The 27,010-nt window shown below is 37.6% G+C and overlaps 1 protein-coding gene across 1 annotated transcript in view; it reads right to left on the minus strand.

Moving 5' to 3' along the window:
- DTHD1 (death domain containing 1) overlaps positions 1-27,010 on the minus strand; it is a 59,948-nt gene that overhangs the window by 13,255 nt on the left and 19,683 nt on the right. The window contains exons 6-8 of the mRNA XM_019741900.3: positions 20,560-20,724; positions 18,410-18,699; positions 11,411-11,655 (exon numbers count right to left, since the gene is read on the minus strand). Of these exons, the coding sequence (XP_019597459.3) occupies positions 11,411-11,655; positions 18,410-18,699; positions 20,560-20,724 (700 nt within the window). The remainder of the gene's footprint in view (positions 1-11,410; positions 11,656-18,409; positions 18,700-20,559; positions 20,725-27,010) is intronic.

Below are 27,010 nucleotides of genomic sequence, written 5' to 3' on the forward strand. Positions count from 1 at the left end.
GGAACTTTGCCCTGTGAAGTCATGCAGGTTGAGGCAAGCCATCTAAACTCTCTTACTAAACTATCTAACTTGTGAAACAGCGATGATAGTTCCTACCTTTGAAGTATGCTATGAGGGTAGATTGAGATAATGTCTGTAAAGGATTCAACCTACACTGAGAATTCAACAAATGGTGGCAGAGACACACAAACCAAATGCAATGTGTGGGCATTTTTAGGACCCTGTTTTTGAACAAATTAACCATTAAAAAAAAAAAAAAAAAAAGCAAGTAAGTGATAGACAATGTGTCTGGGTAGTAGATACTATTAAGTAATAACTGCTAATTTTATTGGCTGTAGTAATGGTCTTGTGGGTGTTTTTTGTTTGTTTGTTTAAGTTCTTACCTCTTCAAGAATTATTTACAAGAACAGTGATATAATAGCTATGGTTTGCTTTAAAATACTCAAACAAACAAAACCCAGGGGTATTAGATGAAACAAAAATGGCAGAAAATGGTGGTGATTGGTCTGTGTAGGTTCATTGTATATTTTCTCTATATTTTGTACCTTTGAATATTTACACACACACACACACACACACACACACACACACTTTTAAAATAAATAAAATAGACCAGCATCAGTCAATAAATACCCTGTTGTTGTTTTCATCATGGGTATTATTATAATTGCACACTCAGTATAGAACTTCCTGAAGACTTGGACAGAAATGCTTGGCCCACACAATAAAAGGAAGTGCTTCTACACAGAAAGATGAGAAAACCAGCATAAACCTTCAGAGAAGTTAGATTACTGTGGGATAAAATAAGAACCAAGTTTAGAACAAGAACTGACCCGCAGTCGTCTTCCTTGGAGATAAATCTGGAAATTAAGTTTTTTGGAAATGAAATCAGGCTGCTACCAATTCCTGGAATAATGCAGATCTACATCTTTGTTTAGCTCAGATCTTTCTTGGTTTTAAACCCATACAGACAAACTGACATTTTGATTCTTCAATATTTTTTCAATTGCTTCTTTTATGATCTTTTTGAAACCTTCACTCTGATTATGGCTTTGTCAAGAGGAAGGGATTAAATATCTCTCAGCCTCTGAAGAAGTTTGTCACAAAAGGAGAAAATTTTAGGTCTCTGGTAACCAGATAGAATAATTCAAGAAAGTTCAACTGCTCTAAAGAGCTGGGCCAGATAGAAGAAAGGGGCTGTGAGGGATGGCTGCAGATATTAAGTGAGCAAGGATCTGGATAATTCAGGACATATAAGAGCACGGAGTCAGTAAAGACAAGTTGTCAAAAGCAGTCTGCAATAGATAAATCTAAGTTCTAAATTCATGTCTCCAGTTTCATTTCTTATCTGCCAAATGGGAAAGCAGTAGATATACCACATGAGGTTGCAGTAAGGAGATTAAGTGACATAAGGTATCGACAGTACTTCAAGTATGTCTGGAATTTAAGAAGCAGTCCTTAGTGCTAACTACTGTTAATATGCTTAAAATTTTGCTCATTATGCCAAGCAATTCTGGCAAAGGCAGCTGCCTTTGATCCATAAATGTAGCTATGTGGGAGATACTATTGATTTTAAAAGCAGCTCAACAAATCAAAAAATACAACACTGTTAGAACTTGCAAAATGTCCACATCCTCTCTTTATTGTTCCACTTTTAAATTATAATCCCAACAAGTTTTTGTGAATCCTGAAGACCTGTCAAGGTACTTATTCAACTTGGAATATACTCTTTCTAGAATATTCTAACATTTTTTTTTTTTTTTTAATTTCCTGAGGTTCTGTTTTATTTTGCTTTAATTTTTTGGCTTGTAGGCAAGCATAGGCTTCTGAACAGAAGCAGTGTGATACGAATGTTGCTGGGAAAGGACTGGATAGCCACATCTTCCTCCTAGGTCTTACCACAGTGTGTGTGATCCTCACATTAGTCATTCCTTTGAAGGCCTTAAAAGCTTCTGATAAATGTAGCTGTTAGCTGGGGAAGGATACAGGTAAAGCTTGTGTCAGCTGTTGACTCCACCTTCAACTGCTTTATCAATTTCCCCAGCATGCATTCATTTATTAATTAGATCAGCAAAACATTATTGAATGCATACTAGGAGATGGGATTATAAAAATGAGCTACACTCCCAGCCCTAAGGAACTCAGTCACAAAAAGGGACAGTAGGTGTAACAGTTAGGAGTGCCTCCATTGGAATCAGTCAAACCTGGGTTCACACAGCAGCTGTACCATTCTCTAGCTCGTTCCCCTTGAGCAAACCTCTCCTCTCTGTGCCTTAATTTTTTTAACCATCTACCTTTTCAGTAAATAGTTAATATGCATAAATGCTTTATCGAGTTATGAGCAGGGAATAACTTAATAAATATTAGTTGTGATTATCATGACCATGATTATATAAATAAAAATTATAACAGACCCTACAATAATATATATTCAAAGTGCTTTGACTGTAGTTATAATGTAATACCTAATTCTGCCTGGGTACTTTAAAGGCTCCTTCTAAAAAGATGATATAGAGCTAAGTGTGGAGTCAATGCTGTCACAAGAGCAGTTGTGGAGTCTCTGAGGCAGACAAGACCATAACGTGTAAAAGAAGTGAGACCTTAAGTGGAACTGGAACAAAGATGTTAGTTTGGTAAATGTAATATGAAGGGGTTGTGGGGGTAAAATATGGGGGGTTGTGAAGGACCTTATCACAGGTAAATGGCTTGGACTTTGATTAATTGTGCGAATTGAGAAGTTTTAGGAGAAGAGTGATAAAATCCTATTCGTTTCAGACAAAACCACCCTGTCAGTTGTGTGGCCTAGAGCTTAAAAGGGAGCTGGTGATGGGCCTTCAACAAGAATGTAGAAGTCATCCAGTTAAGGGGAGAGAGATGAAATGCAAGTTTAAACACAAGTGCAAAGTAAATTCAATGAAGCACAATGTATCCGAGGACCGTAGCTCAAACCAGTGTGCAGGGAACCACTCTAAGATGCTCCCTCTCCACGTCCTCTATCTCCCAATGTCCTCCCAACCCCTGTACACAGTTACCCTACCACTAAGTCCAGTTGGTCCCAAATCCTAAATCTCTCACCAACACTGTTCTCCATTTGCCGTCCTTTCTGCCATGGTCTTACATCAGGCCATCACCATTCCTTCCATGGACTACTTTATTAGACCTTTATTCTACTGTTCTTAAGCTCATCTCTCTCTAACTTTTCCTTATAGGCTTTCACAATGATGTTGCTAACAAAATTTGACCATGTTACCTTCCTGGTCAAAATTTTCCAATGGCTTGCCATTAACGATAGGATAAAATGTAAGCTTAATTATAAACTAACTAGATACCTACTTTTCCACCCTCAGTTATGGTCATACTCATTCCAAGAATACCAGTGGCCGAGAGATTTTTTTGTTGTTGTTTACTCATATGCTAAATAAGGATCTCTGGTTTGAATCTCTACCTTGCACATGATCTCTGTCTCATGTTATCAGTCACATTCTTTCGACAAATTTTGACAGAAAGCCCCACCTGTAACAATTTCACAGAGATGTTTGGTTGACCTAAACAAGACATTCAAATCCCTCCATAATCTTTCCCTGTCTAATTTCCAACATGATTTGTTCCAAATCTACTCAAGCCATACAGGTCTATTCATTGTCCTTTCTTGAAACAGCTGTGCTTTGCTACCTCAAAGTTTCAACTCATGCCATCCCTTTTGTGTGGAATACACTGCTTCTTTCTCTCTTCCTCTCCTGAACTTAAATATTCTCTACATCTATCTTGTTCTGTGACATGTCCCACGTCATCTCAGCCCACGGGAATCACTCCCTTCTCTGTAATGTACTAGCACTTACCATCTCTGTCATCTATATGCAATTAATCATCAGGTCCTGTCTTGCTACATTACTGTATTATTGTATTATCTTTTGCATTGTTTCATAACTTTTAAAATGTTTATGCTTTATTTCCTGAACTGGATTATAATTTCCTTGAAAGTTAAGACTTTGACCTGTATTACTATTTTTTTTTAGGACCTGCATCATATCTCATATATAGTAGGCATTTAATTAGGATTTGTTAATTGACATGTTGACAGATCTAGCTGCCAAAAAAAAAAAAAAAAAAAAAGTGTTTGGAATTCATGAACTAGAACATTTTTTGAATTAATGAATATCATTTTCTTTAAATGTTATAGTTTTAAGAGAATAAAAGTTATCATCTACTACTTTTTTACTGTTTTCTCACACAGGCAAGAATATATGTACTTCCTTTGTAAAAGAATTACTGAAAACCACGTGACAATAATGCTCAATTCCTGGTTTAGTTATACTGCCCACTGAGCAGAAAAAAAGTTCCCTTTTATGGACAGAGGGTAAAGGAGGGAAAAGAAGAAGGAGGAAGGGGTGAAGGGAGGGAAAGGGGAAGAGATGGTGGGGAGAAGATGAGGAGAGGGGAGAGGATAAAGGGAAGAGGAGGGAAAAGATAAAAAGGAAGAAGAGGTGAAAAGAGAAGGGAGAGATTCTCTTCTGATTAAACTGATGGGTGAAACACTTTCTATAAAAGAATAAGGCTCCTATTTCTAACTAAACCAGTTTGGCTCATTTTCTCTCTTTCACATCTCATGTATAATATAAAGTTGATATTTCAGTGACATGTTCAAAACTGTGTTTTTGAAGGTCATTCTGACAGCTCAGAGGAAGATTAGACTGCAGCAATAGAGGGCTTCAAGTTAGAGCCAAGGAGAGCCAGAATTGAAACACTGGAAAGGGTGATAAGGTTTTTAAAACTTTCACAGTTTAAAGAAAAACAAACAAACAAAAAACAACTGACACTCTATCTCTACTTACCAAGATTCTTGTGACTTTCCTCTATAATTGGTAGGGGGTGGAGCATGAAGCAACATAAATTATTGGAATTAACTCTAGTATACAAAACATGAAACTAAGTCGCAGAAAAGTTTAAAATCACCATTAAGTTCCCTATTCCCCCTACACACACACACACACACACACACACACACACACACACACACACACAATTCCTCTTACAGGCTTTTTTTAAGTATATGCTTTTTCTAATCTGCTTTCTTAATAGCTAGCAATAGGGTGATAAATCCCATTTTATTCTTGAAACAAGATAATTTTGTAAATTGTTACAACTGAAAACTCTAAGTAGAATTGAAGTGCCTGCAAATGTTAAGAAAAACATCATTAGCTTGGAATCTCGTTAATTTATTCGAGATTGTTTTTTAGTATTTCATATAATTAAGAAAAAAAAGATCACATGGAAGAAAAAGTCATCCCTGGATGGGCAGGGAGATGGCAATGAAAGTCCCCAAGTGGTGAGAAAATGATGATTGTGACGAACTGAATGTTTCACCAACCTCTGCATACTTCCTTCCTTTAAAGCGACAACCTATTTAATGTGATGAAAAAGTAAGTGTTGATGCAGTATCATTATTTACTAGAAATCACATGTCATGAGTTCAGTTTAAACAAAACGAAAAACAACAAAAAAAAGAGGAAGTTCAGGCTAAGCAAAACTTGGGTCAACGGATGGCTGACGTAAATATGTAGGTTGGGTATGACTGGGACAGTGCAGCCTCAAGCAGACTCCTGTAGACACAGCTACCAGAACTGGAGGCCTTGTCCCTTCAAAGCAAAGCCTCAAAGCAGACAGGAAGTGTAAAAGACAGTCACATTCAAGTGCAAATGACCAAACGGCATAAAGCGTTCCCTATGTGACATTATTTCAGAAGCACACACACCACTTCCTTTCACCTAAATACAGTCTTGGAGAGTTTTGAAACTTGCTTTGTTTCAGTCAAAACACAAATAGACATAGTGTGAACTGAGGTTATTTAAATACTTGGCAAAAAGAGGACATTAGAAGCACAATTTAGAAAGATTTAGGGTCAGCTCATGTTTCTTTTCAGCCATACGTTTGCACATATATTGACGGCGTGGCCATTTTCAGAAGATCCTATGGAGATGTGAAGTATCACCAGGGCACTCTATCTTTCCAGTCTCATCACCTTTCTCTGCCCCTCACATGTGCACTTTCCATGATGGTCTCTGAGGCCCTCAATAGAAGCTCACACCCATCACAATGTCTGTACTTTCTGTCTCCTCGTTGCAGTGCTCTCCTGGTCACACAGGCTCCTTGTCACTCTTCATATTCAGCCCAGAAATCACCTCCACAATGAAGCCTTCACTGGCCATTCCATCTGTACGTGTACACTGCCAATTCTGTCAGCCCTCTGATGCTAATTTATTTTCCTCTTCACACTTCTGCTATTTAAAATGCAAGCTCTTTATGAATTCTCTCATTCAACAAACATTTGCTAAGCACCTAACATATGCCAGGCACTCTTCTAGGTCCTGTGATGCAACATCAAACAACAACAAAAATTAAAGGCCCCTACCCTCAAGGAGCATATTTATATCCTAGGTGTAGCGTGGAGGATTTTTTAATAAACATAGTAAATGAGAAAATACATGTTGGAAGGTAAGAATGCTTTAGAGGAAAATAAAAAAATCAGAGCAAGTTAAGGAGGATCAGGAGTGTCAGGTTGTGTGGGTAGGAGCAGTTTGCAATAAGACATAGAATCAGGGATGGCCTCAGAGGGAAGGTGAAATCCAAGCCGAGAGGAAGGAGGTGATGGTGTTAGCCGTGCAGGTGGTATCTGATGGATATGAGAACATTCCAGGCAGGGGGAACCACTAATGCAAAGACCTAAAGCAGATGCACATGTGGCAAATTCCAAGAACAGTAAGAGTCACTGATGTTAGAGTTAAATAAGAGGAGGGGAGGGGAGGGGAGTGGAGGGGAGTGGGGAGGGGAGAGGGGAGGGGAGAGGGGAGGGGAGGGGAGTGGGGAGGGGAGGGGAGGGGGAGGGGAGGGGAGGGGAGGGGAGGGGAGGGGAGGGGGAGGGGAGGGGAGGGGAGGGGAGGGGGAGGGGAGGGGAGGGGAGGGAAGGGGAGCGGAGGGGAGCGGAGGGGAGAGAAGGTCCTAGAGTCAGTGGGGGCCATGTTCATCTAGAGTCTTTGAGTGAAATCAGGAACCACTGCAGGGTTTGGGGCAGAGGCAAGAGATGATTTGACTGATAGTTAGAAGGTTCACTCTGCCCTCTGAGATGAGAACAGTGGGTAGAGAGGCACTATTCTCAGAGGGAAGCATGAGAGTATACATACAGGAACACCACGTATGTCTGGCCCATGGAATACAAGAAGTTTTTGTCGAATGAATTAATGTATGAGTGACTAGATTATGGAGGCTGACGGATAAGATACACAGAGATCCTCACAAGCATGAAGTACTGGGTGGTGTGTTTTCACATCTTCAGGAATCGGATGTAGTACATTAAGATCACACCTGATATTTCTGTGTGTGTTAATATGTGTGAGTTTAGATCCATATACATACATATTTACTGCTTGTCTTCTGTATGGAAAGCACTTTTAATTTTGACGAATGCCTTCACCTAATTTATGCTACATGTATAAATGAATACATAATGTAATATTCATTAATGCCAACATATATAATAAAGCTACTTCCATTTCCTCAAAAAGAGCACATTCTAATACTGACTAGCTGAGGTGCTTTTTTTGTCTTTGTGTGTGTGTGTGTGTGTGTGTGTGTGTGTGTTTTATTTTTCGTTTTTTATTCTGAACTTTATGAAAGAAGTCTTGTCTCACAAAAATAAAGGTCAGAGTTTCATTTCCCATTGATATATGTTAGTTTGAAAAGGGGGAAAAGGTTTCTATAGCCACAGATTCTTTCTCGATCCCAACAAACTTCCTTGTAACGACTTCGTTTAGGGCCAACAGAGTGAATCTGGAAAGCTCTATACAAACCCATCTGGGAGAAGCTAGGAAAGGTGGCACGTTGGCAATAGATTCATAGATGAAAGGCAGCCAACATTTAAAATGTACTATTTTTAACAGGCCGCTATAGTTTCAAGATGATCAGTGTCAGTGTAGACAATGTTAAGGGTTGAAGAAACTGCCTCATTCATCTAATCACTCACAAATAATCATCAAGGCCATACTGTATGTGTGGAGCTGACAATCCAAACTGAACAGGACAGTGATGAGCCTGCATAACCCATTGTACATATTCCCACATGGGGTAACTTTACTCTCACGGAGAGAAAAATCTGCCCTTAGGCAAAACGAAAAAAAAAAGCTTACACTTTTAATGTATAAAATATACATATATATATACAGTATATAGATATACAGAATATCTAAGATATTAAAATTTAATGGGGAAGGGTGGTTAGGGAAAGAGGTGTCCGAAAAGACTCCTTCAAAGGGCAAAGAGAAACAGAAAAGATTGGGCAACCTTTGTGTATTGGGAAGCAAGTGATTATAATAAAATATGGCAACTACAGTGATAAGGAAAGTACAGGATGTTGTGGACACACACACGTGGTATGGAGGAGGAGGTTAGGGAAGGCTTCCTGGAAGAAGTCACACCTCAGCAGAACTGAGAGAGGACCACGGGGAATTACTCTGGCCAGTGGGTGGCGAATGGTGGGAGAGAAGGCAGAGGAAGACCTCATGCAGAAGACCTGGGCAATCACTAACACAGACTTTTCCTGAAACAAATCTGTATAAATGCCTGAATTTCCTAGCTTGGCTAATTCATGAAGTCAGATAGGCCACAAAGAAAACATTGCAAACTAAAAACTGGGTCTTTGTCACCGTTTGGACCCCAAGTGGGTCCTCTCTTACATAATGGCCTTTCTTTCCAAGGTCTGTCATCATCAGAGTGAGGCCCTCACTACCTCCTGTCAGAGAATTCCAGCAGCCCCCTGACTTGTCTCCCTCAAGTCACTCCGCAGCAGGAGGAGACCACAGAAATCTTAGGAAGTAATGTGCTAAATTGAGCTACTGGAAGAGCAGCCCTGATATACCTTCTCTCTGCTCTCAAATCTTCTTATTGATCCAAATCAACTCCTTAGTCTGCCAGGAAAGTGTTTGTACAGTCACGCTCCAAACCACTCATCTAAGAGAGTTCAAGTATTCCTTTAAGTCAATAGTTCTTAAACTTTTAGAATCTAATGAATGCTTCAGGCATCCCCTCATTCATCCAGTCACACATGTTTGGCAGGCCAGACACTGTCCTGGTCACTGATGATAGAGATGGGACAGAGTCCACAATGTCCTTCATTCATGAAGCTTGCCTTCTCCAGGAGCAAAGGCATATAGAAAAGGAATGAACACAAATAAACATGTGTAATAATTTCAGTTAATGGTAAGTGTTATGAAGCAAGTTTTAAAAGGGTAATGGGTGAAAGAGTGACTTCAGATAAGGAGATGGGGGCATAAGGATCAGGAGATGCTCTCTGAGCTGAGGACTGAATGACAACCAGCTTTGTGACTGAGGGAACACAGCCCCAAACAGGGCACCGCAAGTGCAAAGGCCCTAAGACGGAAATGAAAATGAACAGAAGAAAAACTGAAAGTGGGTTCACGCCTACATGGCTATACTGTTCTTAAAATATAATTTGCAGTATCAGTGGCTTACTAGACTCTGCCACCCTACACATGCCTCCCAGTAGCCCCAGGATTTCCCCAAAATCAGTAAGCACAGAGTTCATGTCTCTAAGGACCCTGCCTTTCTACTCAAATGACTACTTTCAGTTTGCATGACCAGAACCCACGTCACATCATTTGTTAAATAAATCACAGTATACCTGAAATTGTCATACAACTTCAATGGTGAACCTGGATGTCCTAAAATCTATCCTGTGTTTCTAAGAATCCTTATTTTATCTTTTAAAGAGGCAGCAACACGCAATGATCGCGTAAGTGGGAAGCAGATTTTCTGGGTTTGAATCCTAGCTCTGACGCTTACTCAGCTAAGTTGCCTCTTTAAAGGCATGGACAAGTTGCCTAAAATTTCCTAAGAAAATGAGAACAATGATAATGCCTTAAGATATTTTTCTGAGGATTTAATGACATAATGCACATAAAGCTATTAGAAGACTTTTGGTACCTTAGAAATTACAAATAATTATGAATTCCTGCTAAGCTATGCCTACCCACTTAAATTCATTTCATTTTCTCACCCTAACATACTTTTTTCTTCATTTACAATGGCCAAATTTCTACCAACTGACAAGCTCAGATAAAATGCCACAACCACCATGGAGTGTCTACTGATTTCAGCCTCCAGAAAAGCCTGTTCCCTCCTCTGGACAACTATTAGCACCACTGTTAATACCGTTAGTTTAATCAGTTACTGTCTTACAAGGTGATTTTGTGTACTTGTTTTGCAAACTTTGCTAGGTTGTAAATCATTTAAAGCAGCGCTGTCCCATAGAAATATAGTTTGAGACATATAAGTAATTTTATTTATTTTACTTTATTTTAGCCACATATTTTTTAAAACAGGTGAGATTAACTTTAACAATACATTTTATTTAACCCCATGAGCAAAATATTATAATTTACTATACAATCAATATAAACAAATTTTGAATGAAATATTTTATATTACTTGTACTGAGTCTTTGAAATACAGTGTGTATTTTACACAAACAGCACCTCTCAATTCAGACGAGCTATATTTCAGGTGCATCACACACACACGTGGATGGTGGCCACCACTCAGGACAATGCAGCTTTTTGGCCTGGATTATCCTCTACAGCCCTGTATTTATCATAATGCCTAGCACGGTACATTCCCTATTGCAGAAGTTCAGTTACTATTTGTCAAATTAATTACCACTTTATTTAAAATCAATACAAAATCTAAACCCATGGAAAAAAAATCAAAAAATAATTTTGGCATCTTTAAAGAATAAGTTTGTTTTTCCCCTGGAGTGGGGAAGACTGAAAAGACAAAGTTTTCACTCTTTTTCTCATTAAGAATATACCTTAGAAGTACTAAGTCATGGATCACTAAAAGAAATAGTACATACAGCAATAAAATTATCTAGTTTGACATGTTTGGAGAAACAATTCAATACTACTTTCCAGATAAGAATAAGAATTTTAGATAAGAGTAATTAACTGGTAAAACAGATGTATAGGATTTGGTAAATCTTGGTGAAAATATCTTGATGTCATTTTCCTGTTCACCACATAAAATATACTCATTGTTTTCATAAATGATTTCCCAGTTACTCAGAGGCAGTTACAGAAAATGAGTGACATTATTTCCATTGTCATTAACAACATACTGTCAGAATTAGATGAACTTGAATTATTCCTGTTAGAAAGTTGAAATGAAAGTGAAACTCCTAATATGTAATCTACCAACTAAAATTGTAGCTACCCCCTCCTTCCTTGTCAACTTCATTCCTACCTTTCCTTTTAACTTTAAGTACCATATGTCTGAAGTTTTGTTTATGATAGAGAATTATAAAGAATTAGCAAAATATGGTAATTAGGGAAGTAAAATAACTCACCTTTGGCAATCTCAATGGTAATTTGCAAACTGGAAACTGATCGTGGTTTTCATTAAGTATAAGAGATTGATCCAAGTTGTGGGTTATCTTTTCTTTAGGTACTTTATAAACTACGATGGTGCCCTTATAATGAGGGCAGCCATAGTTTCCAAATTCATCCACCTCTTTGATTTGGAGTTCCAGCCTGGGTTTTCTTTGTAAATGAAAAATAAGTTTGTAGTCTTTTCCATAATCCTTCCCATTGCCTAAAGAGAAGTAAAATGCATTTGTTACTATTAAGATCTGCCACTTTGTTTCAATTTTTAAAAATCCAAATAATCATAGCATTTTTTAAATAAAATTAAAGATTTTTTGGTGTTATTGCCTCTTATCAAAATATATCCTGACAAAGCAGTAATAGGCTTAGACTGTGTAGATTAACAAAAAGATATCTCATCTATAAATGGACCAGGGAGTCTTTGGCTGTTTCTAGATTTAATAGTTTTTGATTTCTTTGTTCTAGTCCATATTGCTATAGCAAGAAACAACTGGAAATATTCAGCTCTTTCTGTATTTGAAAAATTATTTGCATTTTTCAAGAATTGTCTTTTTTCCTTTCCCCTGACTATACACTATCATGACCTCATAATAGACATCCTTGAACTCTACTCTCCTATGTGGTAGCCGCTAGCAACATGTGGCTTTCTAAATTTAAAATTAATTAAAATGTAATTCCTTAGTCACGCCAACCGCATTTCAAATGTTCAATAGCTACGTTTGCCTTGTAGCTACCTTATTGGACAGTGCAGATATAAAACATTTCTACCATCACGGAACTAGGCAGTGCTATTCTAGAACTTCCAAATGAAAGTTACTAGATTCATGTTACTGAAATTTCTATGAAAATCTGGTGAATTGTCCCAAAACAATGATATGTAAAAGTCTTCTCAACGGCTCACTGAAAATAATACAGCTTCAGTGAACAGAACCTTTCACCCATGGGGGGTGTTGACCATAATGATGCTATCTATGGTAAAACAGACCCTGCAATGTTTTCTAAGGCACATCTGCACTACATTAGTAACATTTAAAAGTAAATAGAGTATAATGTAGCAGTTATGTTTCTGACATAAAGAAACGGATCCAAGTTTAGCCTCTGCTATTTATTTACACTGTGATATTTATCCAGTTCTTTCACATCTCTGACCTTCTTAGAGCCTTAATTTACTTATCTTTAAAACAGGAGAAATAAAACTGAGACCTCCTAGGATTGTTCTGGGAATGAGATAACATGGGAATAACAATTGGCACAGGGCCGTGTATGTAAGTGATAGCAATGATAGCAAATGATCAGAAGCAGAATTCTTCCAGTGATTTGAATTTGTATGATGAAAACCACCTGTTTACATTTTTAAAAGAAATGTCCATACAAAGTTTCTCTATTTAAGATCCTCTGCCCCTAGGTGCCTGAAAGTTGACTGCCCAGTTTGTCTAGTGAAATAGGAGTTCAATGAAAGACGGAAATAACACCAATACTCTTCTCCCTATTGTTACTGCTAAAAGATCATTTTGGTGAGTTTCTAAGTTACAGTAAAATCTAGATTAGAATAACTCCAGGTCATGAGAGGTATAGGAGTATGTCGCTTTGCATAAATCTATATTTTAGAAAGAACCTAGCTATTTGAACAAAACAGATTCCTAGGATATCCTAGGACAGGCATGACCAGCCAGGAATCCACTTCTTAAAAATAAATAAATAATAAATTAGAGTTATTGAAATGTCATTTGGTAAATAGTAAATTAGGTAAATTAGAGTTTCCAGATCACTGGAGTAACACACACCTGGCAGACTTCTACTTGCATATCACTAGATTACTCTCAAAAAAAAAAAAAAAAAAAAAAAAATGTTTGCTATTTTGGTCCCAGTAGAATACAATTTGGTAATTTCTCCCTCCCTCCCTTGAAAAATACTCCCTCTCAGGTACACAATTACTCATAAGGAATAATTTATATACAAGATATAAAAATTGAGGGTGAGGCATAGCTATATTGGCTCAATATAGATCTAAAACTTGTCTACCTCTTATTGCCAGTTAATTTTTTAAAAATAAAAGTCTGTAATGCAAATATCTAAGATACATTTATAGGTGAAAATACAGAGTATTTACTAGTAATAAGTATCGTGATCTTAGCGTTATAAGTAGAAAACATTACATAGATTATTTTTTAAGTTGGAATTTCATTGTTACCAAGATATAATACTATTTTGAAGACTCCCTTGTCACAGGAAAAAATAACCACCCCCCCAAAAAAAGACAAGTATTGCAAGTATTGTAGCATGAAGAAATTGCAGTATTTTTTTTTTTTCTCCCACACTGGTATATTTAGAGGAAAAATAAAAGCAAAAGCCATTCATTGCATACCAAAATTATGAATTCAGCCATCAGTTGACCTTTTGAGAACCTCCTTCTCTTCAATATATTATGTATATAGTTCCTAGTAGGCCCTTGAGATAGTAGTTCAAAAATACTTGTCATATAATGAAATACAGAATTTATTGATAATTTATAGGTTACTAGATGTTCCTTATAGCAATATATTTTCTTCTCAACAGTGGGTATTGGAATATTTCTTATTGATGACATAGAAAGTAGAAATACAGACATACGAGTATATGCTTCTGATTAGAAAAGTCAGTGAGATGGTGAAAGGCTAGCAATATGAGGAACCAGAAGAATCCTATGAGAACCCCAGGCTCAGAGTATTTTCTATTCTCACACATCTCCACCTGCCTCTAAGCCTCCGTCATCCCTTGCTTGCTTTATTTCAATGACTCATTGGTTGGCCTTCCTGCTCCTTTCTTTACCTTACATTATCTATTCTCAGCACACTTATATTCTAACTCAGATCCTGTGATTCCTCTGTAAACACCTTTCGTGGCTCCTCATGTCCCTTAGAATAAAAGGCATAATCCTTGTAATCAACTTCAAGGCATGATCAGAACTCATCTCATCTCCAACTTTCCTCTCACTGCCTCTCATCCACCCACCCCAGCCTCACTGCTGTTCCTCAAACATATCAGGCACACTTCTGCCTCAGTTCTTTTACACTTGTAGCCCCGCTGCCCAAGACGAACGCCCCTGAGATGAATTATGACTTACTCTCTTACCTCTTCTTAAATGTCTGCTTCTGAAAAAGGTTTTCCCTGATGAGTCTACAAAGGTATGACAATTAAGTTCGTGAACTTGTTGCAACAATGTTGCTAACCTTTTTTGGTATCAGAGGTATTATTCATTATGAATTTGTACCAACTGGACAAACTGTTAACCAAGTTTACTACTTGGAAGTGCTGAAAAGACTGCATAAAAAAGAGAAAAACAATCTGAACTTTTTGCCAACAATTCATGGCTCTTGCATCACGACAAAGCACCAGCTCACACAGCACTGTCTGTGAGGGAGTTGTTAGCCAATAAACAAATAACTTTATTGGAACACCCTCCCTACTCACCTGATCTGGCCCCCAATGACTTCTTTCTTTACCCAAAGATAAAGGAAATATTGAAAGGAAGACATTTTGATGACATTCAGGACATCAAGAATAATAGGACGACAGCTCTGCTGGCCATTCCAGAAAAAGAGTTCCAAAATTGCTTTGAAGGGTGGACTAGGCACTGGCATTGTTGCATAGCTTCCCAAGGGGAGTACTTCGAAGGTGACTATAGTGATATTCAGCAATGAGGTGTGTAGCACATTTTCTAGGATGAGTTCTCGAACTTAATTGTCAGACCTCATATTTAACATTGGAACTCTGACACTCCCTCTGAGGCTCTCTCTGTCTTTTCCCTGCGTTATTCTTCTATAAAGTACTCCTCATTCCATTAAGCTGTATATTTCATCTATTCATTTGCTTCTTCTTTGTTCCTCCCCACTGGAATATAATATACAAGTACATAAGGGCAGGACATTTTTGTTGAATGAATAAAAGCATAGTCATTCTAACAGTCTACATATTTATCTGGGAAAATCACTTCCCTAGGCCAAAGGCCATTTGGGGCAACTTTCACATACACAGACCTCTTCAGGGCATTACTAGGTATTACATGTGATGCTTAAGTATCGTTATGTAAGACGTTGCCCATTTCCCAGTGCTTTCTGTATTTTGTAAGCACTGGGGGCTCAGATGTCATTCAATAAAAAGCCTAAGTGCTGAATGGACATCTCTGACCTAGAGAATGAAAGCATACTCTAGCTTCTGTCCAGAAGAATGCCAAAGGTCAATATGAAAACCAAGGGGAACACCTTTCTATCTTATTTTCAATTACAAGTAGAAATAAAGTCTGTGTTCCGTGGGCCTCACTCAAAAGAATCATCTCAATTCTATATAATGAATACAGAGATTCTGACAATTCTCAAAGGGCAGTCACCTAAATTTATGAAAGTTTTAAATAACTTCATCATACAGTACTACTACTGAGTTAAGTCCTTTCTCAAGCCTTTGTCTTCATTCTTCCAACAAATACTCAATAAACTCCTAGCTGTCAGACACCATCCTAGGTACTGGGGATTAAATGGTGCTTACCAACAGAACAGACCCTCCTTTCATGGGGCAATAGTCTGAGAAACTGTCATTGATTAATAAATAGAAGATTACATCTATGGCAAGAGCCACAAAAGAGAAGTATGTAAGGCTCTAAAGAAGTAAAATAAGGACTAACATAATCAGGAAAGATAGGGAAGGTTTCTCTGAACATAATTATCAAAAAGAGGTAAGATACAAGAAAAGATAACTGCAGGTGGGGATAGAGATGGGTGGGGAGGAGAACCTTCCAGGCAGACAACCTCCGACTTCAGGTCTGAGATTCACAGAGACAGATGACCACAGGCCCTAGTGGAAGGATAAGTATCAATTCTTTACTGAGAATCTTGCTCTTTTAAATGGAGAAAAATTCAGATCTGAGCATAGGTTTCTAGGAGAGGCAAAGCAGAAATGATTCTGGCATCTTGCCTGACTCATTTTTTTGAGTGAAGACGAGTTCTTCTCTGTTCCTTATTGGGAGGAATTGCACAGACGCTGGCTATCTTCAGGAACTCTATTTTTAGTATATGCTCCCCACTCCCTGTTACAAGCAACAGGACACCCAGTATCACGGCCTATGAGAAACACAGTAACTCACTCCTGTTTAGGGCACTAGGTAAACACAGCTGCTGTCCCAAGTATTACAGGAAAATCATTTGCATCATTAGTTTGGGTGGGACGCTTCCAGTTTTTGACTGTCTCTTCTTAGAGAGATTGTCCCAGGGTGGACACCGTGGTTTCTGCTCCGGAAACCAAGTGGGAAGGGATCTTGTCCACCCTTCCTTCCTCCCCCTCCTCTCCCTTCCCTTTCCCTTTTTCTGACATCTTTGTCCCTCACTCACTAAGTCCTGTCAGCTAACTCACAAGGCTGAGACTGTACGTGAAAGTGAAAGACACACTTTAAATTGGGCTAATTTGGGTCTCACTTCAGAGATACCAGAAAAATGGCAGCCTCAGTGTCAAACTGCCTCATTTTTGAAGCAATAAAGAGCCAATGGGGCTTGGAGTAATTTCCAGAATTAGAGAGAAAATAGGTATCATTAAAAATCAATGAGGTTTATATTAATTTATAAATTAACAGAGACTATTACTTCAAGTCTATCGCAGGATTCCTAGACCAGAAATCCCCATAAACCTATCCTGAATTCCCGTCCCCCCCATACCTTGTCTTCATGTGCATACCTGTTAGATTCTATTCCACCTCAAGGAAAGGAGTTAGCGAGCGGAAGGGGTTGAATTAATAAAAAAGAAATTGCTGTGATGGCAATTCCCTCAAAGATCTTTTCCTCTCTCCTCTCACATAACTCGGGGTTCTCTTTTTCTCTTCTTTTATTTATCTCCTTTTACCTTTTCTTTCTCATCCATTCCCTCATTTCTCTCACCTCTCCTACGCCTTCTCTGATTCACTCACCCTGTTTGTTTTTCTCAGTATTGTCATATTCATTTACTACACATTTATTGAAAGCCTTCGATGTACTGGACACTATTCTAGCCTCAGGAGTAAACAGCAAGAAAAACACCATCATTGCCCTTACGAAATGTGCATTCCAGTGAAGAACATAACATGAGCATATGAGTGAAAAGTAAGTAAGTAACACAGTTTCAGACTGTGGTAAGATTTGTAGTGGAAACAATAAGGCAATGGATAAATATGAGGATGAGAGGTAAGCAGGGGTGTGTCATTTAGAACAGGGGTTCTTAACCATTTCTGTGCCATGGACCATTTTGGAGTTTGATTCCTTCTCAGAGTAGTCTTTTAAGTATATACAATAAATGGAATTATAAATACGACAATTGTACTGAAATATAACTCTATCCACACCTCTCTTGGGAGTCCACTGACCCCAAGTTAGAGTCTTTGTAGGATATCGTAAAGAGTTTGGATGTTATTTTAAGTAGAATAGGAGGTAGTTATAAAGTTTTAATCAGGAGACTAATAAGGTCTTATTTATATTTTTCAATATCACTGTTGTTCCTATATGGAAATAGATTTCATGTGGCCAGTAGCAGAAGTAGAGGAGTATTTAGGAGGCAACTGTTTTGGTGTAGGAAAGAGATGATCCTAGCTTGGATTCAGTTAGTGATCATGGAGAAGACTGTTTCCCAAAAGAGTGTCAGTCAGAGTCTGCCCATAAAGGAATATGCATTCCCCTAAAAGAAAAGAAAGAGACGAGAGAGAGAGAGAGAGAGAGAGAGAGAGAGAGAGAGAGAGAGAGAGAGGAAGAAAGGGGGAAAGGGGGAAACGGGGAAAGAGGGAAAGAGGGAAAGAGGGAAAGGAAGGAAGGAGGGAGGGAGGGAGGAAGGAAGAAAGAAATCTTTTTGTCTTTCTGCTATTTCAAAACCTTCCTTAGTCCTCTGACATTTTCCTTAGTAATACAAGTTTAGCAAAATCCTTCTGTGGCTGATAACTCAAAGAATATAAAGAAAGACTTCCTTATACCTACTTGAAGCAAATATGTTTCCAGTAAACTTTAAAAGTAGTTGTTCTCCTTCTTTTACTTGGAAGTGGCGAGATGACTCTAGAAGACCACTGAAAGCTTCCAAACGCAGTTTCCCAAGCACCTGGTTTAAATCTTTAGAAGGCACCACTAAAATAACGACTCTATGTGGACTGTCTTTCTGGTGATACAGGACAACACAGGCAGTGGTGCTGAGCATGGCTTCCTCTAAAGATTTCACAAAAGAAACCAAATGACTGTTGTCCACAATGGAAGACAGGTGCAACACAATAAACCTACATGGAGAAAAAGAGGCATGACTGAAGGGGAACATACAGTCTCAAGAATATCACTGTTAACTAATAACACCCAAAAAAGAAGCCACTATCATCCAAACGTCCTTTAAAATCAAGCATTCTGATGACCAACTGGTTAGCCGCAGGAATGACTTTAGTGAAACTCTTGGGAATCAGCAAACCAGCTCAAATCAAACCAAATTCTGAAACAGATGTTCTTCAACAAAGAATGTGTCTAGTCTCAGCCCACTTCTAAATATGGCATTTTATTTTCAATTGTATTTTAATTAGCATGCTAAAGAGTATTACTTCAAAATATAGACAAGAAAGATGATCCGAATAATCCATTTACTATCAGTAAGATGCAGAATATGTATCATAATTAACTGGGGATTGAAATATTCTTCCTCGTCATGTGTGGTAAGGGTTGTTATGATGGACCCTATTATGGGTTGAGTTGTGTCCCCTCCTCCCACAGCCACATGTGGAAGTCCTATCTCCCAGTCCCTCAGAGTGTGACCTTATTTGAAGGCAGTGTCTTTACAGAGGTGAAGTTAGTGTGAGTTCATTAGGGTGAACCCTAATCCAATATGGCTGGTGTCATAAAAATGGGAAATTTGGACACAGAGATATATAAAGAGGGTGCCAAAAAATGTATATACACTTTGAGAAAGAAAAAAAAAAAACTGTATTAAAATCCTAATACTCAATATATACCAATAACAAAAGACGACTACAAGTCGTGTGTATACATTTGTTTTTGGCACCCCCAGTATATACAGAGAGAATGCCAGGTGAACATGAGAATGGCCATCCACAAGCCAAAGAGAGAGCCCTGGAATAGATTCCTCTTTCACAGTCCTCAGAAGAAATGAGCCTTGCTAACAATACCTTGATTCTGGATTTCCAGCCTCCAGAACTGAGACAGTAAATTTCTGTTGTTTGTATCACTTCATTTGTGGTACTTTCTTATGGCAGCCTAGCAAACTAATACAGACCTCTCCCCTGAGCTGGACTACTCACCACCCAGCTCTTCTCCAGCGAACTGCCCTCCCAGAGCCCTCAATCCAGAGCAGCACCACACCTACAGACGAGGACTGGCTGAAGCAGGGGTGTAAAGCCAGATGCCTTGGTACTCCCACTGCAGAGCTCCCCTGAGGTACCAGGCTGAGGTGAAACTTTAGCTGGAAGCCTAGATGTCCCAATCTTCTTCCATTGCCCTCCCTGCTTCTTTCATTCCCTTTCAGGACTCACCTGAAGGTCTTCTTTCAATCAATTACTTAGATTCTCAGCTTAGACTCTTTTTCTAGGGAACTTGACGCAAGATAATTATTGATAAAGGTTGTTCTTTTATGAAATAAAGGCTATCTTTAGACATAGGTTTGCCCTCTCTTTATGAATGTCTATTCCTCCTGAACCTTAAAACCGTCTAAAACTCTTTTCATAATGAGCTGTCTAGAAAACATGGAAATGAGAAAGCAATATGAGGACACTGAAATAACAAAGTCAGTTTATATATACATAGTTATGAGATGAGCATAATATGAATTTAATTACTATCTTCATGGAATTTCAGAAATGAATGTGCTATTTTAAAACTATTTTGCAGTTAGAAGAAACCTGTAAAAATGAATCTAAGTTATGAGTGGTTTCCAAAAGCACTTATTAAGCTATCATGAATGGAATTACAGATAACATATTCATGTCAGATCTGGTTTGCTTTTTAAGCACACCCTAAGGGACTATTCATATTCTTATTTGAAGAATAAAAATTTAATCCTATGATTCCATTTCTGTAAACATCAATAATAAATCATCAGGATAGAGTATCATCAACTTTATTGTTTACTGCTGTATTACCTTTCTAAATGTGCATACAATTCAAATGAAATCAGGCCACTCTGCATGGTTCTCACCAGCACATCATCAAGCCCAAACCAACCACTATCTCGGCTTCTGAATCCCAGTAATTTCAAAGATTCACAGGCATTGTTCCTAGGTTTTCTTATGGAAGCACTTTTTGTCCTGTAATGGGAGCAGAAGAGAAGTTGGTATAATTTATATAGCATAAATCATATTCAATGCAATCACATTTTTCATTTGGTGAATAACCCAGTAACGATTCATTACATATATACTATGTGCCAGTAATTATGCCATCTGCACCAGGAATACAAAGATAAGGAATATATCACTCTTGCTCTACAGAAGCTCACAGAATTACAATATTATCCAATTACAGGACAAAGTGATGTGAGTTAATTAAGGGAATACACAGGGTGGTTTAGCAGCAGAAGGAAGGTGCTCAGAGAACCTTGCAAAGTGGAAATACTGATATTTGAGATGAGCTTTGGAGAATGAGGTGTTTCACTGCTGACAAAGAAGTTATGGGAACACCCTGAAACATGAATAAACTTACTGGTGTAAACTCGGATGCCTTAGGAGAGCCAAGAGTAGCGGTACGGCATGATAGGTAAGACACAGACTCTGGAACAAGCCTGACTACTTTCAAATCTTTGGTGACTCTCCCTCTATTAACTGTATGACCATGGGTGATTTTTTTCTCTCTCTCTGTATCTCAGTTTTCTTATCTATGAGATCAATACTAGTATCTGTATCATAGTATTAAACAAGTTAATATTTGTAAAACACATAGTTATAGTAAGCATAAATGGTATTAATATTCTCATCCTAATTTCTACAGCAGACGTAGCCAATTAGCTTTTTTGTGCAATTCTTCTTGCTTAATGTGCCCCAATCCAAAAGCTCTGAAAGTGACACTGGTATGTACCACGTGACACTTTCCCCCAACCAGAGATGATTTGACTAACAGTAGACCAATTTCCAACACCCAACAAATTTGATTCTTTTTCTTTGGAATTTGCTAAGTAAGAGGCCCAGAGATTATAACTTGTCATCGTTCTTTGGTTGCTGTGCCCTGGGCTATGGAAGTGAGTAAGCAGAGAGATTATTAAGAAAAAAGAAAATGAGCCGATGCTAAGGGAAACAAGAAGAAAAAGGAAGACGAGAAGAAAAGTCAGCATTGTGTTAGAGATGGAGAAAGCTGAGATTGCCTAGTGTAGCCTTATAATAAACTCTTCTTTTCTTGAATTCACTTAAACGGATATCTGTTCCTCACAATTAAAGAAAGAAAAATCTTTGATACTGAACACCTTGTAAGGAATCAAACAAACAAACATACAAACAAACAGAAAACCCTGGTTCTGATGATGCTACAACCCACAAAAGAACAGAACCATTCTAGCTAGGCACAAAAAATGAAAATCCAAGTGTGAGTCACACATCTTCATTTGTGAATAGAATTAATTTTGGGTTTTAAACCACCATAGTTCCACAGGTTGAGCTATCCTACGACCTCTAAATTAGGAACTGAACTAGATTTTAAATGTCTACTCAGAAAACTTTAGACCTTGCTGATCCCTTCAGGGCATCAACCAGATTAAAATCAGGAAGACAGGGGGAAATGACATTTAGTTTTTTGCTTTTGGTTTATAATCACAAATATGGTAAATTTTGTAACCCTTGAAGTGAATAATTTATTAACACGGGAAGATACATTCATACTGAATCCAAAACTTTGGTAATTTACTAGAAACTGAGCTAATTAAATGTATTTTTTTTTTCTTCTAATGCCAACTCTTACTTTTTTCTACCAATAGCCTAAATTTTCTGGGGGATCTTACGGGGTTCTCAATGATAGTAGGGCTGATCCTACTCCCAGGTCTAGGTGGGACAAATAGCGCATTTGGCATTTATTAATCCTGTTTGCCAAAATATCCAGTTTCTCCTCCATTCTGAGTGCGTGATAGGTTTGCACCTCCTTGTCTCTGATAATGGAGTGGGGCTGTGTGACTACTTCTGGCTAATGAATAGTGAATAAAGGAAACATATGTCACTGTGAGGTAAAGCATTAAATTACTAATGTGGGCCTATCCAAACTTTCTTCTGCCACCTCGACAGTAAGCAAACAGCGGTGGCCCTTTCACATAAGTTTGGGAGTGAGGACCACCAATAGGCAGCCTGCCTTTGATGGCCACACAGCTTGTGGGAAACAAGATTGTTATAAGCCCGTGGCATTTCAGATTTTTGTCAGCATGCCATAACCTAGGCTAACCTACCCTGTATGTTACGCCTTCCTCCTGGTCCCAGTGATCTACTCAGTGATGGGTTTCTGACAAATTTGGAGTCTTAATAAGACTCAGTATCTTTATGTATATTCATGGGGAAAAGAGCTTCCTCTTTTCCGCTGAACTTGGACTTATAAAGATATAACCATATTGCAGCATGAGGGACAAACATGCCAGAGAATGGAATTGGCACAGAGAAAGGCAGGAAAAGAAGAAGTGAGAGACTGGGTTTCTGGTCTGAAAAATATATAAAGATAAATATATCCCCAGACTTTTAAATTACCAAAGAATGCACCAAAGAATTCCATTAAAAAACAACAACAAAACAAACAAACAAACAAAAACCTTTGGGTTTGCTTTTCTGAAAAGATTCCTTAATGATATAAAGATCAAATTTAGACTTCATCTTTTCTAGCTTTATTGAAATATCATTGACATATAACATCGTGTAAGTTTCGGTTATACGATGTGGTGATTTGATACATGTATGTATTGTGAAATGACTACCGCAGTAAAGTTAGTTAACAATCTATCACCTCAAATTTGGACTTTATTATCATAATAGGTACAATTCATATCAAAATTAAAGTATTTGGTGGCATCCTTATTTATCCCAGCTGTTCTTCACAACCTTGCAAATAAATGCTTCCTTTTATGTATGCTATTAGCAAACTTTGATAACTACTATTGCCTCGCAGGGAGCAGCACTTGGTCATACTCCACAAAAGAGAGCATTCTGATGTTCTGAGTTCCATAAAATGTAATCAACCCTTATTAAATCAATTTGTTTAATCAAGAATAACTGACCTTGCTATTTCTTGAGTACAAAACTCTTCCGACGTCCTAAATTCCAGGCATTCAGGGAATTATAATTGGCCTATTTGGGGTCAAGTGTTCAATGACAGTGAACAGGGACATTGAAGAACATGAAAGATCCCATTAAATCCACTAGAGAGAAAGGACAATTTCTAGAATTTGTGGTATAATCCCCCCAAAATAAAGTGGACAGGTGTCTACTCTAGGTTGCCTTTCTCAGACCCAACAGCTCCCTGATACAACTGTCCCAGATAAGTGCCTTAATGCCACACAATTAAAAGACACTCCGATTTTTCCCCCAAATAAAACAAAATCTGCTCCAAAGTACCTCAGTATTTTGTCTCCAGTAGTAGAAATAGACATTACTAGGAACTTTTCAATGACAGTTTTTCCCTTCTTTCCTTCCTTCCTTCCTTCCTTCCTTCCTTCCTTCCTTCCTTCCTTCCTTCTTTCTTTCCTTGCTTCCTTTTTTTCTTTCTTTCTTTCTTTCTTGACTTTATTTTTTAAAACAGTTTTAGGTTCACAGCAAAATCAAAAGAAAGGTACAGAGATTCCCCTTATATTTCCTCCCGCTACACATACATAGCCTCCTCCATTATCAATCTCTCCCACCACACTGGTATATTTGTTACAATTGGTGAACCTACATTGACACATCTTTCTTTTCTTTTTTTTTTTAATTTATTTTTTAAATTTATTGGGGTGACAATTGTTAGTAAAATTACATGGATTTCAGGTGTACAATTCTGTATTACATCATCTATAAATCCCATTGTGTGTTCACCACCCAGAGTCAGTTCTCCTTCCATCACCATATATTTGATCCCCTTTACCCTCATCTCCCACTCCCCCACCCCCCTTACCCTCTGGTAACCACTAAACTATTGTCTGTGTCTATGAGTTTCTGTTTCTCATTTGTTTGTCTTGTTCTTTCGTTGTTTTTGGTTTATATACCACATATCAGTGAAATCACATGGTTCTCTGCTTTTTCTGCATTGACACATCTTAATCACACAAAGTGCATAGTTGGCATTAGCATTCACTCTTGTGCATACTATGGTTTTGACCAATGTATAATGACTTGTATACATCATTCTAGTATCATACAGAATATGTTTACCACCCTAGAAATTATCTGTGCTGTGCCTATTCATCCCTCCCCTACCTCAATGCCTGGCAACCACTGATCATTTTACTGTCTCTATAGTTTTGCCTTTTCCAAAATGTCATACAGTATGTATCATATACTATAAAGCATTTTCAGATTGACTTCTTTCACTTAGCGATACGCATTGACAATTCCTCTATGTCTTTCAGTAGCTTGATAGCTCATTTCTTTTTGGCACCAAATAATTTCTATTGTAGGGACGTTATTTATCCATTAACCTACTGAAAGAAATCGTGGTTACTTCCAAGTTTTGGTAATTACAAATAAAGCTAATAAAACATTTGCATGCAAGTTTTCATGTGGACATAGTTTTTTGGGTAAATAACAAGGAGTGCTATCACTGGATTTTATGGTAAGAGTATGTTTAGTTTTGTAAGAAACCAACAAATTGTCTTCCAAAGCGGTTGCACAATTTTGCTTTCCCACAAGCAACAGATGAGAATTCCTGCTGTTTCACATCTGCACCAGCATTTGGTGTTGTCAGTGTTCTGGATTTTGGCCACTGTACTATGTTTGTAATACTAGTATCTCATTGTTGTTTTAATTTGCATCTCACTGATGACTTTTGGTGTGGAGTACCTGTCCATATACTTATTTTCCAATTATATATCTTCTTTGGTGAGGTGTCTGTTCAGGTCTTTGGTCCATTTTAATCAGTCTTTTTGCTTTCTTATTGTTGAGTTTTAAGTTCTTTGTATATTTTGGATAACAGTCCTTACCATATGTGTCTTTTTCAAATTTTTTCTCCCAGTCTGAAGCTCATCTTCTCATTCTGTTCACATTGTCTTTCCTAGAGCACATGTTTCTGATTTTATAAAATCCAGTGCATCAATTGTTTCTTTCATGGATTATATCTTTATTGTTGTATCAAAAAGGTCATTGCCATATCCCAAATCATCTACATTTACACCTGCTGTCTTCTAGGAGTTTTATAGTTCTGTATTTTACATGTACGTCTATAACCCATTTTGAGTTAATTTTTTGTGTGAGGGCTATAGGTCTGTGTCTAGATTAATATTTTTGCATGTGCACGTTCACTTGTTTTAGCATCATTTGTTGAAAAGACTCTTTATTCTATTGTGTTGCCTTTTCTCCTTTATCAAAAATCAGTTGACTATATATGGATCTGTTTCTGGTCTCTATATTCTGTTTCATTGATTATTTGCCTATTCTTTCTTTAATAACACACTGTCTTGATTATTGTAGCTTTATAGCAAGTCTTGAATTCAGGTAGTGTCAGTCCTCTCGCTTTGTTCTTCTCCTTCAATATTGTGTTAGCTATTATGAGTGACATTTCCTGTTTTATTTGAAAAACAAAGTTGAATTCTTCCTCATCTGGCTTTCCAATCCACAGGTAATATTATATGCTTTCAAGTAAAATGAAAATTAAAAATAATTCTAGTACACTACCTCCAAGTTTAATAATGTGAAAAATCGTATTTGCTCAGTAAGCATTTGCTTCAAAATTTTGCTGAACCCATTCCATTCTATTTAATGAGGTTAACTTGTGTTGACAATATAGTACTGGCAACTGAGTACAAAGGAAAATATGGCATGTGTGATCTTACTATTTATAGAATTACCATTTCTTAATGTAAACCATGGTGACTGTAGTTGATAACAATGTATTACAAAACTGAAATTTGCTAAAAGAGTAGAATTTAAATGTACTCACCAAAAAATAAAAAATAAAAGACATAAATATGTGAGGTAATGGATGTGTTAACTAACTAGATGGGAGGAATCCTTCCACAATGTATGCATATATAAAATCACCATGAGGTATGCATTAAATATCTTATAATTTTATTTGTCAATTATACCTCAACAAAGCTGAAATTAATAAATAAAACAATCCTTTCTTTTTAGGTTGAATCTCTAATATACTATGAATTTAGTATACAAAACCCAAGTTTATAAATAACAAATCAAGAATAAGTCATCTATGGCCACTTCCTCCCTAATGCTTAACAACTAGATACTGATAAAACCACTTCTAATACATTTCTTGGCTTGTATAAACAGAAGAAATCTTAAAGGAATGTTCCAAATTCCTCTTCAAAAAAATGTATGAAGCCAGGTTTGAAATGAGGAAGTGACTAGACAGGAATGATGGGCTTACTATGCAGATGAATTCCTTTCCAATAATTTAGATATGGGAGAAGAAATCTGTAAGTGA

The sequence above is a fragment of the Rhinolophus sinicus genome, chromosome 1 (genome assembly GCF_057876585.1).
Source record: "Rhinolophus sinicus isolate RSI-liver-muscle chromosome 1, RSI-T2T, whole genome shotgun sequence".
NCBI classification, from domain to species: Eukaryota; Metazoa; Chordata; class Mammalia; order Chiroptera; family Rhinolophidae; genus Rhinolophus; species Rhinolophus sinicus.